At 44.6% G+C, this 18,804-nt stretch overlaps 1 protein-coding gene across 1 annotated transcript; it reads right to left on the reverse strand.

Moving 5' to 3' along the window:
• Window positions 1-210: 210 nt before the first annotated feature.
• LOC124683179 (protein argonaute 4B-like) lies at window positions 211-6,736 on the reverse strand. The gene is made up of 23 exons (XM_047217744.1): window positions 6,510-6,736; window positions 4,978-5,230; window positions 4,662-4,867; window positions 4,351-4,578; window positions 4,109-4,245; window positions 3,881-3,978; window positions 3,686-3,783; window positions 3,358-3,523; window positions 3,150-3,266; window positions 2,951-3,058; window positions 2,799-2,861; window positions 2,594-2,707; window positions 2,360-2,525; window positions 2,151-2,263; window positions 1,914-2,051; window positions 1,680-1,807; window positions 1,491-1,556; window positions 1,293-1,356; window positions 1,071-1,182; window positions 874-947; window positions 653-747; window positions 524-555; window positions 211-409 (listed from the first exon to the last, which is right to left on the reverse strand). The coding sequence occupies exons 2-23, from the start codon at window positions 5,218-5,220 to the stop codon at window positions 228-230; spliced, it is 2,748 nt and encodes a 915-aa protein (XP_047073700.1). The 5' UTR covers window positions 5,221-5,230; window positions 6,510-6,736; the 3' UTR covers window positions 211-227.
• Window positions 6,737-18,804: the final 12,068 nt, after the last annotated feature.

Below are 18,804 nucleotides of genomic sequence, written 5' to 3' on the forward strand. Positions count from 1 at the left end.
AAACAACATTGTACTAGAAACATACTACTTGATAGATAAGTCCAACGCACACATGCAAGGTTCAACGCTAACGACATGCCGTCCCATGTATGTTATCCAGCGACAACACACCGATTGGATCCTTCTACGGGCACCCATAGTGACAAGTTTTAAGGTGCTTAACTAAGCTAGGTTTTTATACACAGGTCCAACAACCCCATAGCAGCAGCATCTCAAGAAAGAGCGCATCAGCAGAAGAACATGGTGCTCCGCACTTTCTCGTGGAGCCGCGGCAGCTCCGGCACTGAGACGCTGCCCGCGGATGTGTGCCCACCTCCTCCCTGGCTCGATGACGCATCCGACATGTCCTCGAATTTCATGAACGTGCCCACCTGGGCCGCCGCGAGGTGAGCGTAGGCTATTGGAGCAACTGCACGCGCAGAACAAACCAAACCAGGATAAATGCAAGGTAACAGACATCATGGTCAACTTATTACGTACTATTAGCCAAAGACAAATAGTGAGGAGGATGGTATCAGCATACCGATCGATATGGCCGTCGTGCTCCTCTGGTACCTGAAAAGACCACAGCAACAAAGTCAGGACATAGCTTGACAACATTTTATTTTATCAGAATGGCAAGTGGTACAGCCTCGGTCTGTCATCTACTTACACATAAGAGAGGGAATGCACAAATTCCTGAAGCGCATCGGCAGTGAAGCAGATCTCGTCGTGGAGAACATGGTAATGTGTTGGCCTCGAAGTTCCCTGGCACACACAGCAAACACAAAACAATTAGACCCAGCTAAATGTGCAGTAACTTGAAAACATGCAAACCACCACCACTGCATTGACAGGTAACAAGAAACAGAGCAGAAAGCATAGGTTGCTTACTATCATGCCAGCATGTGCACACATGTAGAAGTCGAAATTCTTAGGATGGCAGACTTGCTTATCCACGACAGTCCCTACAGAATGACATTGACACTTTTATTACTTCGTTTAACAGAAAATCACTACATACATGACAAGGTTGGCGTTTCACTCCATAAGAAAAGTAGGAGACTTTGTCCATAGGGAAAGAAGTTTACCTGGAGGAACATTCTCCGGAGATCCAGTTTGAAAGAACTTGGTGTGATGGTTCTTCTGGGCAACAATGAGTGTGAACTTAGGTTCCCACTTCTCGTCAAGGAACTTGCATGCCTGCAACGATTTTAAAAGTAGATGAAATGACAGCATCAATAGTTACTTGTAAGTAGGTACCAGTATTGGATCTGTACTAAACGCATGTTGAAATCAGATAAATACACTACCTCAATGATCTGCTCAAGCTCGATGTTTATGACCTGAGTAAACTGGCTTTCACTTACCCCGTCTCTGAAATTAGCATGAGTTAATATGTGATGGTTAAGACATCATCAACTATCCATTTTCAGTAGGGCAAAAACATTTCAGAAGTTTCACTGCAAAATTCACTGGCATTTGCAAATAGTAATTTCAGAACTTAATACCTAAAAATAATAACTTGGTCTGGTTTTCGCTTCCCAGAACTAGTGTAGAAGTCGATCAGTGATTCCCTGAAAGTCCCAAGTGCAACGATATAATTCCATTAGGAAAGTGTGAATAAATCCTATATACGGAGGACATATGCACACAATATTGAAAAATACTGAGCTCAACATTGGATTGACATATCTTACCGAATGAGGCCATCATCTTCAGTTCCACGTGGTTTAAACAGGGAGGACATCATTTCTAGTTTAGGTGACTGGGTGTGCACTGTTGCTCTGTATCTAGAGATGAGAGGCCACTCACGAGAGCTCACCACCTAAATAGAATCCAAAGCCACAGTTACAAGTAGAGTTATAACAGCACGCATACATTCAGATGACATGTGAGCTACTATTCAGAGAGTAAAACTGTATTCCTCTTACCGCAGCAATAGAAGGTCTGTCAGACTGCCCAGGTTGACCATGTGACACATCCATGCCCAAGATGATAGTAGGCGCCTCTGACACAATAGGTATTCCACGGGATACTTCAACTTGCAGCAATGTGTTCAGACCACCAAGCTAGGTAATAACCGGTGAAAAGACAAATACCATAAGCCTAAGAATTAACACTAACCAATAATAAATACACAAAAAGAAAAGGAGTCCATGTCAACAAACCTTAGCATTTATCTTCAACAGCACATTGTTTAGGTAATTATCATTGACTCTTGCTGGAGCTAGACATTGTGTAACAATGCCAAATTCGGCAAGACACTTCCTCTTCCAAGGACCTGGTTGAAGCAAATATGTATCATATATTCTGCAACAGCTAATCATGCTTAAAGGGAAGGGTAACAAACAATGACAAAAAAAAGCCATGAACCAACCATAAACTTCGCAGTTTTTCCTCTCAGGAAGAAGGCACAAAAGGAACCTGGGTGCTCCAGGTAGCTTCTGTTTTATCTGCTCAAACATCTCCTCAACTCTAACTGACACGGGCGCTCGTCTCTTTGATGGATTTTCTTCAATTATAGCATGGGGGTCCTCGAATTCCTGAAAACAAACAAAGTTCAGCAACAGAAAAGAACAGTTGAAGATGTTGTAGACAAAGTAAAGCATACCAGTCCCTTTCCAATCGCAAGCCTTTTAAGGTCTCGGACAAGACCCTGAACATCGCACCGTGCAGAGAAATTAACAACCGACCATCTACTGATGGCACAGGTCTTAATCAGCTTCTGAAACAAAAATAGAATAAGCAAGTTAACAGAGGGTTCATTGATGATCAAGAAGTAATAAAGGGCATGTTAAAAGAGAAAACGTGCTGACCTTGTGTGCAAGATTCCAACGTCCGTTGCGTGGGAGGAGATCTTCATTGTTACCGGCTCTCATCTACATGATAGAAGGATTACTGGTTAGATACATTCGGAAGAACATCAAGCATGAGCATGCCAAACTAAGTTTGGTGAATTATCACTAACCTTGGGTGCTTGCAGGACCCTCCCTTCAATTTGAGTAAAATTTTGTGAAATGGAAATGCCGCATGCCTTCAGCATTGAGTCAGAGTCATAGTTGCTACGTTTCAGTGCCTTGCATTTAGGTACTATCAGTTAATTGCCAATATCACTAAAAACGAGCTATACATGGTTGCAGCGAGGTAACATCTAGATAAGAACTCACATCATTAAGGGTTGACATTCTTTCTTGAGGCTTTTGTCTGGATTTCTCGACAAGTGAGGACCTTTGCAGAGTAGACAGAGCTTTGGTGTATCTTTGCAGAGGAACAAGCGTGCAAAGCTGGCAATACAAACCAGGGCTTGAGATTAATGAATGAAAGTTTAAGAATGGAGGAGGCTTTGAGGATGTAGAATACAAAACTGAAACAAACCTCCACAGGGAAATAAGTCGGACGTTTTAGCCTCCCCGCATTGATACAGGGGAGATTATCAGAATACTTGAGCTCTATGCCTCTGTGCACCCGATAGTAATCGGAGACTGTTATTTCAACAGTATTAGTGTCCCCGTTGTTACCATTCCTCTGCCTCAGCGGGAACCTAGTTAAACCCGCCAATCAGAAAGCAGTCCATGAATAGCAGTAAATTGTACGGAAAAATAAATAGTACAACAATCTAGAGACAATACGACACCCTTTAGAAATTATTAATTTATTTAAAGCACTGGGAATAAATGAACAAAAGGGTAAAGGCAATTCTCACGTCTGTTCGTTGCAGTTTCTGTCACTCAAACCAATAATCTTTAACTCTGAATTTGTAGGAGCTGCTTTTATCCTCAAGTTCTTGAGAGCACGCTTAGCCTGTTAGGCAAACATCCAAATAGTAATAAACAAAAAGAAATATATGGTCGGAGACATTTCATGTTATGTTAGCAACAGCATTAAAGATGCAACTTACCTTTGGCCAGTCAATTCTGTTAGGGTGGTCAACTTTCTGGTTTGCGAGAAGAAAGTCGATAAGAGGACCAGGTTTAACAATCATTGTAGTCGAAACATCTGCAGGTCAAAAGAAATTTGTCATGGCAATACAGAGGGGCCATTGTAGTCGAAACATCAGATGTAACCACTAACCATTGCAAAGTAAACTATGGAGTCATGCAACAGTACTACAAGGTGAGATGCGTACCGACGTTTAGGGAGAGTCCACTCTGTGTACCACGGAAACTCGAGTGAAATCCTCGGCACCCCATCACACCGCCGCCCAAGTCAACAAAGCTATCAGGATTGTTGTGGAAAAATGACTGACGAACTAAAAGGCAGCCCCTGTGCATGGACAGAAGAATCAACCACAGCCATGACCAGGAAAGTCATATAGAAGCCTAAGCAGAGAGGAATGCTTAGGACAAAGACATTCTGAAAGATACATACTGTTTTGCAGAATGCTGCCTGAGTATGATATCAAGAACTCGGAGCGCCTCCATTGAATTCTCTGATTCCTGTCCTCTAATGGCTTGCCCGATTGCGGCCATCGGGATTTTCCCTGCAAGGCACAGCTCCACTTTGAAAGTCTTCGTCTGGAATGGCCTCCTCACTCTCTTCCTGTCACCACCTCCAGGGCTGCTGTCATTGCCTCCGGGGCTTCCATTTGCAGCGCTCCTACAACCAAGTAAGATTTGAGTTATACGGAACACCAAGCGAGCAGATAGCATGGAAGCAGGTCATCAAGGAGCAGAACTTACTTTCCAGACCCAATATCCTCCAGAACCACAGTGAATTCATTGTTGACTTGCGGAAGAGCGCCGATAGTGAAGAGGCTCTTCTCACCATCATAGGCAAAGTCCTTGTTCAAGAGCTCGGCGCGGTAAGTATGCTGCAGTTTGTCAATCACCTTCCTGCCTACCCCTTTTCCATCAACCAGCGTATCATCCTCATACTTCATAATAACCTAGTCACGGAGCATAGCAACAAGTTCCAAATCAGTATGGTCAAAACAAGTGTACTATCTTTTTGAAATACTAGGCGGTGAAGCGGGGATAGCATAAACTATATACTTACATTGTAGTGGTGGAAAAATTCCTCTGAACTCTTCACAGAGACTTTATAGTGGTTGGCAAGGAGCTGGATGGGCAGTCCTTTCTTGCCCAATCCGGGTCTGACCATCAGGAGCCTCTTAGGCTTTGTTGGCTTGTCAGCTGGGGTATCATTGGCATCAGCAGCCGCAGCATCTTCGGCTCTGATGGGCACCACGTTGGGAGGCAGAGGAGGTGGTGGTGGCAACTCTTCCTCAAGCGGGTCCATCGTGAGCTCTCTGCAGATGCAATTGGTAAAAGGATGGTGATTAATATGGAACAGGAGACATGATTAACTCCAAAATGGAGTAAAAAAAGGTGTCATATGTCGAATATTAACTTCAGATTAAGGGTAACTGTGGCCCATGCAGTGTATTTTAGGATGTAACGACGACAAATATTGGTACTATGAAATGGTCACTCTCTAGCTTGAGAACAAGTTGTTTATTTTTACCCTTGACCAGAATGCTAGCGAGGAGATGTTGCTAAGATTAGATAAAAAGTGTGCGCATTTAATATGAATTAATCTTGCTGCGTGCAATGATATAGTAGAAGCAAATAAAATGCCCCCGCAAAAAGAAGCAAAAAATAATGATATAGTAGGAAGCATATTAGGTTGTGGTGCCTACAAAGTAAGACATGACAGATTTTGGTGCCTACAAAGCAAGACACGACAGTTGTAGGGAGTACATGACACTGAACCAAAGAAAATGTTGCCAAAAAGGGGCAGAAGCACAGCCCTGTCTTGCGAAAGATAATACCGCAGTGTCTATTCTAGAGCATTTTCATTACATAAAAAAGAAAGAAAGAAAGACAGCTGTTGGTAGATCCGTGGGCGAGAAGTAAGACACGACAGATGTAGGAGTACATGACACTGAATCAAAGAAAATGTTGCCAAAAAAGGGGCAGAAGCACAGCCCTGTCTTGTGAAAGATAAATCCGCAGTGTCTATTGTAGAGCATTTTCCATTACATGAGAAAGAAAGACAGTTGTTGGAAGATTGATGGGGTGGGGAGTGGATAAAAGGAAGGGACACAAGACACTGGACCTAAGAAAATGATGCCAAAAAATGGGCAGAAGAACCAAACCCCTTTTTTGCAAAAGATAGATTCGCACTGTAGAACAAATAAAAAAACGAGCAAAACCCTAGTTCATAGAGAAAAAGAAGAACAATGTATCCCCTCCGAGGGGAAGACAGCAAGAATGGGAAAACAAGGATGGTTCAATCGGAAAACAAAAACAAATCTACCCAAACTGCAAGACAAGTCTCCTAGTAGGGCAACATGAAATGGGGAAGACCTAAACCCTCCTTTGGATTTCAAATCTAGCACTCCCCGGAAAGATAGTACACCAGCAGTGAAATACATCTGGGGTTTAGATTAGTGATGCATGTCACTGCATTTCACCGCAGAGGAAGGCAGAGCAGCGGACTAGGGAAGGAAGAAAGACTGCATGCCAACCTAGAGAGAGATACAAGGGAAAATGGCGGATGAGCAGAGAAGATTGAGGGAGCAATACCGGTCCCTGCGAGGCGGCTGGTGTTCTCCTCGCCTCCTCCTCCTCCGGCGGCTGGGTGTGGTCTTCTTGTCTTCTCCGGTCCGGCGGCTTGAATGGAGAGGGGCGAGGTAGGGGAGGCTTAATAATGGCCGTCCTTCCTTCTTAAAGAGGGGAGGAGCGAGTATTGGCAATGGAGCTCCTCTGTGTAGTACAGTATTTGTTTTCCTTCTTTTTTCTTGGAAGAAAATTTGTTTCGCTTCCCTAGGAGGAGGAGATAGTGGAGCACTGGAGGGTGGGTCAGTGGGGTGGCACGTCAGGGCCGAGGCCGTTGCTGTACCCATGCGGTGCGTACGTGTACGTGGGTCACCATCCCTCGACTCCATCGTCCTTCTGTCCGTTGGTTCCATCGTCCACCACGCCACGGCCACCGCTCGGAGAACGTCACTCCATTATCCACACTCCAGTCAAAGTACTCGACTGGCAACGGACGCGTGCCACCACCAAGAGCGCGCTAGCTAGGACAATGCGCACTCCAGCTCCACACCGGCACACCCCACGCTGGGGACAGAAGAATCCACAAAAACTCGTACGCCACCAAACCGCAACGGCAACAACTCGGATCGTCACCATAAAGCAACCTGCACACTTTCCTCTCTTGCTAGAGGGTTTAGCACATGACAGCATCTCTGAAAACGTATCTGAAGAGAGAGGGCTCGAGCCAAACCAAACCAGGATAGCTGTAATTTGAGCTTCCACTTGTAAACATTGCGTGTCCAAGACATATCTGTAAAAAAACATATCTATACAAGTACAACTTCAACTCTTACGGAAGATCCGCATAATCTCCTAGTTTACAATAAGGTAAAAATGCAAATAAATTTCAGAAAACAACTAGTAGACTAAACTTATTCTTCGGATGTACTTGGCTTGCTAAAGAAACTATAACTGAACCCTAATACTTAGGTTCTAAGATTAGAAAATTGGTTCCTTTCCACTCCTGGTCTATTTTTCCTCTTGGTGGATGTTGAAGTTGACTCCTTTAACTCCACTGAATAAGGGATCTCCAACCCGGCGACCCAAACGGACGCGCTGGGCCGTCCGTTTTGGGCCGTTTGGGTGGCCGCGCGGACACCCGGACGAGCGCCCGTGTCCGCGTGTCCGTTTGGGTCGCACGCTGCGCCCAACGCGCGGACGCAGCGCAAATTCGAAAAAAAACGAAATTTAAAACGCTAATTCGAACTAAATTTCATTAAGAATATGCCCTATTTTGGGCACATTTGTACATAGCCCTATTTTGGGCAAAAAAAAACTAACAAAAGAAGCTCTATATATGGGCTTTAAAATTTAAAACAAATAAAAAAACCTAAACTAGGGTTTGGTCGATGGCGCGGTGGCCGCCGGTGCGCCGCCTAGCCCCTGTGGGCATCGCCGGCGTCGTCGTCGATGAGGTCCCCGGGCGGCGAGGCACTGCTGTGGCTCGACCGAGCCGGGGACTCCGGCCACGGAGACCACAGGGGCCTCCTCCCGGGCGGAGTGGGGGTCCGGAGCCACCCGAGGCGGCGGCGCACGGAGCGGCGCCTCCTCCCCGAGGCGGCGCTCCCTCTCCCGCCGGCGCGGCGCCCGGCCTCTCGGCGCCGCTCCTCCTCCGCGCGGCGCCTGGCCTCCTCCCGCCGCGTCGCTTCCTCCTCCTCCCGTCGCGCCTGGCGGGCCTGGGCGTACAACTCCCTGGCCTCGATTTCCTCCACCGCCTGCCGGGCCGCTTCCTCCATCTCGGAGGTGCGAATGGCCGCATGGAGGTGCGGCCATTCGCGTCCTCCTCCGCCGCCGAGATGATCAGAGCGGCGCGGAGGTCGGGGTCCTCCTCCGAGGACTCGGCCTCCGGCTCGAGCGGCAGCGGCGGCGGTTGCGCCAATGTCGTGCCGCCGCGGGCGGCCTCTCCGATGTGGAGGCCGCCTCGGTTTCCTCGGGCCGCGGCCGCCGGCGGAGGACGACGGCTGCTGCTCGCCTCCTCGTCGTTGGCTCCGGGAGCGAACCGTCGCTTCGGGGCCATGGCGGCGGTTGCGCTCGGGGAGTGGAGTGGGGACTGGAGTGGAGGGACAGATCCCCTCCAGTCCACATTTAATAGCCTCCCGGTCACCGATAGGTGGGCCCATGGGATACGAGGCGCCAAGCGCCCGGACGCGACCGGAGGCCGCGTGACATCCGTGGCCACGCAAACCTAGCCCAGATTTGGGCCGGGTTTGCGTCGTCCCGGACGCCGCGGCCATCCGCATTTGCGGTGCGTCGCCGCGTTGGGCCGCTTTTTTGTCCGGCTCGACCCATCCGGACGCGCGGGCGCGGGATGGGTCGCCCCGTTGGAGATGCCCTAAGCTCCACTCTTCGTAGAGTTGATGCATCCATCTTCGAGTTCCACGGAAGATTCTCCTGCGGTGGCTTCCCAATCAAAGCAAGGGGGTCAAGACGAGTACGAGGTAAGTACGAGCGTACTCAGCAAGTTCAATAATAAAAATAGGTGTAGCATGCACTAGCTACAGCAATAGAGACTAGAACGTTGTAGGAAAATGCAAGTTTTTATAATCATTTTATCAAAAGGTTGACTTTATTCCGAACGAGCTATGTATGTCGGTCTTCACGGTTTGATTAGAACTTCACGAGTTTCTTTCATATCGCGTTCGCAGCTTTTTTCCAGAAAAGGGAGTGACAAGGTATAATTTATTACAGTCTGCAGAGGTGCGTTACTTTTCCCATAAGAGATTCTTATCTTTGTTGCCAATCGGGTCCGGTATCCCCATTCATACTTCCTTGGTATGTGCCCGGTATAAAATTCAAACCAATCACTGCCCTTCTCCGTGTCCACGCATACCCACTCTTTTGTAAACCACCGGCTATCGGCTGATTCTCTTATCAAGTCTCGAGCCAACCCGTTAGAATCCCTCATAGACACTAAAGACCACTCACCCTGCCGAATGAGGATTTAAAGGTTTTCCCAACCACTGGGCCTTTCTAGACTCTCAGCAAGGCCTAGTGTTTGTTGATATGCGAAAGGAAAAATGTACAACTGACTTTCTCAGAGCCATTATAGATCTCGTGATTAACACGTAATATGCGGCGCAAGAATCGATGGACGACATTTGTTGTTAATCCTAGATCAGTATAAAGTCATTTGCAATGGAACCTCCACCATCACACAAACCATGGTTTCATCGCTCACCACATAGTCATATTCATAAATGTAAAAGTAATACTTTCCTTTTTAATGCATGAATGATACGAATAGTACTTTACAAGTGGGGGGTGAATAGGAGCTATGTCAAATTTTACCCTTTTTCAATTTTAGGTGTAGCGGAAGTAAAGGTGATAGCTTTCTCCTAGTATGATGCAATGCAAGGAAACAATAAGATCAAGTAACGAGCAAGTGTAAGGAAGTGAGACAACCGGGCGGACGGTAGCGGAGACGAGACTCGATGTATTTATCTGCAGTTCTTCCCATAAAAGGGAGTACGTCCGCGTTGAGGAGGCGGTTCCTCCCAGCTTGAATGAGATCTTATCCACTATCTCCTCCATTGTTGCTCAGCTCAAATCTAGAGGATCTCCCGCCTCATCCAACCAATCAAGCCTATATTTCGAGGAGTAAAGGAGGAGGTCCCGATCTACACATCCACCAAGAAAGAATAAAAGGACTTGGCCCGCGTGCCCCTTGGTGATGGTTTGCTGCCCCTTCTCATGTCATTGTATCTATCGGATTATACATTGGAAGGTATAATAGCTGCCCCCCATGGGGGCTTCACAGAGATTAAACCTTCTCAGCCCTACGATCGTCTTCATCGATAGATCTGGCCGTTCCTGCGTCTAGCTTCTGGTTGGCAGAGTCTCACATTGTAATTTTACACTCTGTCCCTCACAGTAGAAAAAAGATATGGAACAGCGGCTCCCTACCCGCCTCTGCATGCGTTTGGGCTCCACGGACGGCCGGCCCCGCGCGTCAGCCACTACGGCTCGGTGGCTGGTTGGTACCTCTTCGCGCCGCTGGCCGAAAATATCTGACCCGCCTGGGTAGATAGCGGGGTAGCCTGGTCTTCTCCCTCGATGGTCGGTGCGAGCGGCTCCGTGCCGGCACGCCATTAGCCGGCGGTACAAGCTCTCACTGTGCCTGGCACTATACCCACGCGCGCCGTCGCTTCGGAGGACCATCTTACTCACTCGTCCCCCGCCTCTTCCGCTTCGTTCTCTCGCTCCTCGCATCGTCGCCTCCTCCGCATCGTCGCTCCGCTGCAGATCCGAGTGCCATCCGCCGTGTCCCGTCTCATCGTCGGTGGCCGACCTTGCCTCATGGTGCCGATCTGCCATGGATTCGGTTAAGGTGAGGCTCGCTTCATCAGTGCGGGTCAGTTGCCGGTTAGATTTTCCACTTTCCCTCCCCATTCGGTTTTCGATCTCCTCCGTGCCATAGCGCTGCTCGGCTTTCCGTCCTTGGCTCACGCGCGGGTCGCGGTGCTTCTGCCTCGTTCCTCCTTCGTCCCTCACTGCCCTTTTTTTTCCCCTGTCCTCGCAGGTCGTACGTCCTGCTGGGTTTGCCGCGTTCGCTGGCCGCGGCTTCTTCGTTCGGGCTGCTGTTCGACCGTTCCCGTGGTGAGCCAAGGCCTGCTCATCCCTGCATCCGCCACTTTTGCTTCAACCTTCCTTCGCATTAAAGAATCACGCCTGTGTCTGACCCTGGCAATTTTAGATTTTGTGCATAATCTAAAAACACGCATCTGAATAAGCAAAGACTCAAACTTGGAAAAGAGCAACACAATATCCATATAGTTATGGGTTTTACTGGTAATCGAAAAAAAATTATATGCATGTATTTGTTTGAAGATAACTTCGTTTGGAATCTCACTTATTCTCACAAATCTGATATAGATGATGGCGTGTTCAGATTAACCACTTCGTAGCAGGTTGTGTTAAAATCCATTGATTTACATATTATGTATTCAGGAATTGTTCATTTAAAAAATAAGCACGAAATACAGAGGCTGCACGAAATAATTAGGTCTTTTTTTCTTTAAAGAGAACAAGCTGAATACGTCCTACTGCTTAGTGATGTGCAAGAACCCTGGTCTGGAACATAAGTATGCATGCGTCTGCGTTGTGTCGTCTGCTTCTCCCACATACCCTTCTTGAACCTGCATTTTCAGAGTTATACTCATTAAACAAAACAAAATAGAGGAACATGCAGAGGCAAAAACTAATTCAGTATGGCTAACTGGTTGCAAGTTAATTTGTTTCTTTTCACCCAAAATTATAATATGTACAAGCAGTCCAGTTATGTTTTGCCTCTGTATGTTCCACTATTTGAGAGTGACATTTCCTTTTTTCGTGGGTATTTATTTTGGCATCTCATATTTCTGACAGCTCTAGACCTGAGTAGTGTTTGTGTTCTTCTGAAACCGAAGCTGTTTGTTTTCTCCGGCTTCCAAGGATGGTTGCTATGTACTACAAGTGCAACTTTATGAAATCACGATCCACTAATGACTTACAAACCAATTATTTTGTTTCCAAGTAAGCCATAATTTCATATATTTACTTGCTTCTTGCATGGTCAAAAGGGCAACCTTGGTAGCTGAAAACAAATGTGCATGTGAATTCTTTGCCTGTTAGAGGTTGTTAATTCCTGTTTTTTTTATTGTTGCAAATTATCTTAGCTTACCATGTATGCCTCTGTTTGAACTTTGGATAGATTAACTTGGGTTATACTATCCAGTTTGTTTTTTTAGGACAAAACTAATGTAAAACCTGAAACCCAGGTTTACCAAAATATTATGGTAAACCCTTTCAACTCAAATTTGTTATTGAGCTAAAATAGGATCCGTGTGATAATGCAAACTAATTATTTACTTCATGGGTTTTCTTTGCTTTTTTTGTTCTTCTATTGGTGCTTGCTCCTTCATTTATCCTGACAGTGACAACATAAGGACTTGCTTTTGTGTCCTTCTTTAGTACTAAATATAGTTTCCAAACACTGCATCCAAACAATATTTTTCTCCCTTGGATTTGAACCTGCTCTTGGTTTACGTCAGCTTACCTTCTGCATTTTTTCCTGTTAAAGTTATCTACCGTCGTACCTTCTGCATTTTCCCTGTTAGAGTCATGTACTGTCGATGTGTATCTCAGCTGTCATATTTTGTTTGTCGTTCCTGCTTGCTCCAGGTTACTTGCTGCTGTCACTGGCCTGCTGCTAGACTTGCCTGTGTTGTCTTCCTAGGATTTCAGGTTTCTCAGGTACCGATCTCTATCCGGTTGGCATGCCCGTCTATTCGTCTACTATGTTTATGTGTATTCTACTTATGTTACCAGATGATGTTGCTATGTTACTGACAAAAGCATGGTCAAAGGATTTTCTTGTGCTCCAGGTTACTTGCTGCTGTTACCTGCTGCTGGACTTGCCCGTGTTGTTTTCCTAGGATTTGTTCTTTCTCAGGTACTTATCTTTGTCCATTTGGTATGGCCCTCTGTTCATCTACTATGTGTATGTGTGCTTTGCTTTCGTTCCCGTACAATGTTGCTATGTTATTGATAAAAGTGTGCCTGTTGGTTTTTTTCACTGTTTCGGCGTGTGTCTTTTCCGCAAGTCCAAAAAGGTTTAGTGCAACCTCTTGTCTCTAGCTAGCTGTGAAGCTCCCCCACAAATATATAGAGCATGTAGCAATTGATATAAAATAAACTCAGTTTTGTTTAGTCCACCCAAATATATTGTTTGCAACTCGATCTACAAACTCTAGCAACAAACTAATCTGCATAGACAGTCACACCCACGATGTGAATACAGGACTCGTAATGGTATAACTGGTTATAGTGAGCTGGATAACCTTTTTCATTTTCTATTTCTTTTACTCAAGTTCATTTTTAATCCATAGCCAGCCTATTTGCCCCAAGCTTGTGGTCGACATACCACTTCCCTATGCCCATAAGATATATTGATGTTGGTAAAGGTTGAGAAAAATATTTGTAGAGATAGCATAGGACAAACCAGATAAAATTCAGAAACTAAAGTAAATCCAAATGACTAATGAAGACCTGCCCTATTTTCTTTTGGATCCATTTGCAGTGTCAACGCGCTGCTGATACTGTCGCGGCGGGTGGACGCAGCTACTTCTATTAGCTACTATTCGGTTCCAATCCTGGTGAGTCTACTCTTTTCCTTCCTTATTTACCGATACAGCTGACACTCTCGGTGTGTGCCTACTTTGTCCTCCATGTTGACCCTTCGCAAGATAAATGTGTCCATCTATTCAGTTTTGTATATGCTTAGTTTTGTTGCAAATATAAATTTATCTCCCTATTGATTGTTTATAAATTTAATGGACCTCTCTGAAACAATCTTGCTAATATTTTACTGAGTCATTGGCAAGAAAATCATGTCCTCGCTCGCCATGTTCGGTGGGTATATTCACCATTATGCAAGAAAATAATAATAGTTTTTCCGGAGTTTTAGAAAACATAGTGAACCACACAAAATTACAAAAAGAGTAACGATGGTTTATATATAATCGGAGAAACAATACGGAATATATTACATTCTTTGATTCTGTTAAGAGCAACAAAAGCAAGAAATGAACGCCAAATGCATCATCTACGTAGGCTAGGCATTGTCTCGATCTTTATAGATTAGGGCTTGCATCACCAAGAGTTAACACCGCTGCATATGGGGATAAGCAAGCAAAAACCATTTGTTTCATTTTACCAGCCTACATAGAAGCAAGTAGAGATGGAAAACTCGGCCTATGGAAACTGAATACAGTACCTCTTGTAAGTAAGCAATGCAAGCTGTACTAATTGATATTCAGATAAATACTCGAATATAATAGCCCGATATTGGTTGCGTAAAGCGCTGGCACGGATAACTGAACTTAGGTACCTGTTGGGCATGCAAGACCAGCCTAAAGGGCAGCAGATGTTAAACACAGGAAATAGAGAACAAATGTTGTGTTAAGTTTCACTAGATCGTGATACACAAAATTAACAGATTACCCGCACCTAGGTGATTGGTCACTAAAAGCTGATCTTCTACGCATTACTTAACGAGCACGATACAATTTACATGGAGGAATGAAATGAACATACATACAGTATACGAATGCACCTAATTAATCACGGAGGTATAGTAGGCACGTGAAAACAATACAAACCTAAATTCCATAATGTGTTACTGTTCATAAGGTATATGATATAAATCTTGAATCTACGATATATTGAATGGTGCTGCATTTTTTTATCCATCATCTACTCTGCAGTTACAGTACCATGGAAGGTACAGATGAACTGCCTGTACACATGCAACGGCGTGGGCTTCCTTGGCTTATACGAAGGAACAGTATATCTCTTTGTACCCAAATAATTTTATTCTTCGCTATCTTGAACTACTACTATTTAACATGTCGTCTATTGGTCTGTTTGTTTCCGAGAAGGAAGACTTACGGTACCACACGTTTCCTCTGCCCGTGGTGCAGCTAACCGAAAAGAACGCAGGCTGGTCATTGATTCAAAACGTGCTAGCTTTAAAGGTGGTGTTACCACCGTTCCTTAACACATTGTTTTTGGTTCTTCTTGAGATACGGCGACTAATTGTATTTACCTTCTTTTCTCTGTAGATCATGTTTTACATGTTACGATGCCTTCGGTTCATCAAAGCGAAACCAATGAACAGCCAGTTGAACTGACGAATAAAATATCTACCAAGGATGCACCGGTTATCCCACAAACAGTGGTCGAGCATCTGCCTACACTAAGTGATAAACAGTAGGTACTTCTTCACCGATCAGTTTTGCATTTGTTCACATGACTTGACAAAAGATATACTTGCAGATATGGAACAAACCCTGTGGAACACATGCCTGATGCCGATGGCAACAAAAACATCGGTTGATTCCCCGTTAGGTGAGTATGAACCGTTCATGTTAAAATGATGCCAACTCTATATTGCTTACCATCAACTCGGACCTAGCGTTAATTGTTGCGTGAATTACTTTTCAGGAAAATTGTTTAATAGGTGACACGGGTCACCGATAGTTGTTCTCTTCCAGCTATCTAGCTGCTGTAGAATCTTACCGTTCTACTCTTCTCTTTTGCTATGTATTGTACATATGAATCAAGCGTACGATCCAATAGCTGTCTTCTGCACCTCTTCTAGCTGGTTGCTTGGCCCTTCCGTGCCCTTCGTTATGTAGAACTGCTTTTGCTTCACGTTGCTATCTCCATTCTTATTTTTACTTCTTTGTAATTTCTACTAGCTACCATACTTGGTTTGGAGAAAAGACTTTGTACTGAAATGGATTATCATATTGGCAACTTTTTTTATCGCACCTATATGTCTATTTCATCTATTTTTTGTACCGCATTTGATCTTCATAATCAGTCCATTTAGTACACAGCCATAATCTATGTGTATTTAGTCTTCTGTTTTGTCTTTTTAGTTCTACAACATATTCTACAGGGAGAGCAGAGCTGAGTATAGTAGCAACTGGAAAGTACATTTGAGGAGAGTATAGTTCTTCACACGAGATCTACGGGGTCGTGCGCCAAGGCGCACATCTAAATCTAGTTAACTTCAACGCTACTACATCACCGGGATCAATGCCCTTGTTTCTCTTCTGGGATTTAGCTATGTGAGATACCCATGCATGGATCGGTAGGTCCTTGGGCATGCACACGCATGGCCTCATTTCTTCTTATATATTTCTTGTTGATGATGACGATGGGAGAAAATATGCATGGGATTGAACCCATGTCCTTGCACTCACGTTTGTACAGCCTTGAAAGGGTGGCAGCACATACACACGTATATTTGTAGCACATGTACGCATATATTTGGACTTCGGTATTTCGCTTCTTAACCCGTGGTTTATAAAGATCGCTGGTTATTCTGCATATGATAACACAAGGTGTTGTATCTCTTTCTTGATTGAAAGAATAATATATGATATTATAAATACTAGAATTAACATGGAAAATAAGTTTGTGAGAAGTAATGTTGGTCATATCTACGCTATTCATGTCCACATCAGGAGTATAAAACTAAATGGAAAAAAGTTTAACCTATCTAGGAAACACAACCCGGTAAAACTCACCCGAGAGCCTCTTAATAGTGCGGCAACTAACCTATAACCTAGTCTCCCAACTAAACCATGAGATCGGTAAGAAAGAAACTCTATCAAGACGAAACCTTAAGCTTGCACATTCCAATTGATCTTGATGATGACGATCTTGACCGCAACAAGGTGTAACGTCTTTTTGATTGTGCTTGCTTGATAAAATCTTGCGAGTGCTCCCCCATAACCTAATATGGGAGAGCTTCTTATTCGGCGTATCTTCACATATCCATGATCACCATATGAATAGAAAGCTTCAAGCATATGATCTCTTTGATATATCTCATCTTGAGCTTGCACACAGTTTCTTCTTTCTTCATTATGTTGATGTCTTGAAGATACATATGAGAGCTTGATACGTTGCAAACGTATCTATAATTTTTGATGCTCCATGCTTGTTTTACACCAATTTTATATGTTCTGTTTACACTTCGTGGCATTTTTATGCATTTTCTCGAACTAACCTATTAACAAGATGCCACAGTGCAGTTCATGTTTTATGCTATTTTTGTATTTCAAAAAAGTTATACACGAAATATTCTCGGAATTGGACGAAACAAAAGCCAAACCTCCTATTTTAACGACACAAAGACGGAGTCCAAAGTAGAGACGGAGGGGGCACCGAGGCGGCCACACCATGCCTAGGCGTGGGCCCCTCCCTGGCCGCGCCTAGGGGTGATGTGGGCTCCTCGGGCGCCCACCGACCTCGCCCTTCTGCCTATAAGTTGCCTCCCAATGCGAAAACCCTAAATTAACCAGCCACCGTCCACGAAAATTCTGTAGCTCTACCCGCCATCGAAGACAAGTTTCGGGGGATATAAGTCTCTATTCCAGCACCCTGCCGGGACGGGGAATTACCCCCGGAGCCATCTCTATCGACTCCACTGCAATCCTCGTCGCCATTGCTGACTCCCATGATGAGGAGGGAGTAGTTCTCCCCCGAGGCTGAGGGCTTAATCGGTAGCTATGTGGTCTATCTCTCTCTCATGATATGATCTTTATGTGATCGTGAGCTTTGTAATCTAGTTGAATAACTAGATGTTACTCTTCATATACTATGCTACTCAACTGGTTTTATTATGTGATCTCCGGAGGCACCTTGTCCCATGGTGTGAAGGTGACAGTGTGCACACCGTGTGTATATCTTAGGCTAAATTTTTACAGAAATCATGAGTTATAATTTGAGTTGGATGTTTCAATGAAATTGTGGTGTTTGTTATTACTACCTTTGGATGCTCAAAGTGACAACGTGGGGCATCCCTAGATTTGGAACACGAACTTTAAGGAGTGCTTTTGCAGCCCTACGCGGTGAATTGGTGTTCGTTATCCAACTGGAGAGTAGTTCGTAGTAGCATAGTGAAGAGATGATATTTATGTATTCAATTATAATATCATTGTTGAGAGTGTCCACTATTGAAAGTAAGATCCTTAGGCTTTATTTCTAAGCACTGAAACACCGTTTATAACCAGTTCTGCTACATGTTTTCTTGCTGTCATTTTTATTTCGGATTGCTTTATAATCCTCCATATTACCTGTATTTCACTATCTCTTCGCCGAACTAGTGCACCTATACACCTGACAAGTGTATTGGGTGTGTTGGGGGCACAAGAGACATCTTGTATCGTAATTCCAGGGTTGCTTGAGAGGGATATCTTTGACCTCTACCTCCCTGAGCTCGATAAACATTGGGTGATTCACTTAAGGGAAACTTGCTGATGTTCTACAAACATCTGTACTTGGATGCCCAACACTGTCTACAAGAATAAAAGCGTGCGTAGACATCAGTGCTCACTTATCTTCTTCTTCAATACATACTTGTTACTTGATCTTTGTCAATTTCTTCTTATTGCAACCTTGAAACCAACATATGGTTCAAGCCTTGCCTATGGACAACACCTACAAATATAACTCAATGCAAACATTAGTCCATAGGGATTGCCATTAATTGCCAAAACCACACATAGGGGCTCCATGCACTTTCAGCTAGTTGTTGAGAGTTAATTCCAAAAACCCACCACATTACAACAAAAAATTTGAAAAACCACCAATATTCATCGAAATTGCAAAAAAAACACCACTATTGCGTTGATTTGTTGCAATGTGCACTGATTTGGCAATTTAACCGTGTTAACGAAGAATCTGACAACGGGTCCCACTATTAGGGTGACGTGGTAGAGGAGAGAGA

The sequence above is a fragment of the Lolium rigidum genome, chromosome 1, assembly GCF_022539505.1.
Source record: "Lolium rigidum isolate FL_2022 chromosome 1, APGP_CSIRO_Lrig_0.1, whole genome shotgun sequence".
In the NCBI taxonomy this organism is placed as follows: Eukaryota; Viridiplantae; Streptophyta; class Magnoliopsida; order Poales; family Poaceae; genus Lolium; species Lolium rigidum.

What these genes read in the sequence shown, in the direction of transcription:
- LOC124683179 (XM_047217744.1), bottom strand. Translation starts at nt 5,220, where the DNA reads ATGGACCCGCTTGAGGAAGAGTTGCCACCACCACCTCCTCTGCCTCCC. An exon ending in AGAAACTGCAACGAACAGAC is followed by an intron (nt 3,524 to 3,685) that starts GTGAGAATTGCC and finishes GGGTTTAACTAG; the next exon opens with GTTCCCGCTGAGGCAGAGGA. An exon ending in TCCGGAGAATGTTCCTCCAG is followed by an intron (nt 948 to 1,070) that starts GTAAACTTCTTT and finishes GTCATTCTGTAG; the next exon opens with GGACTGTCGTGGATAAGCAA.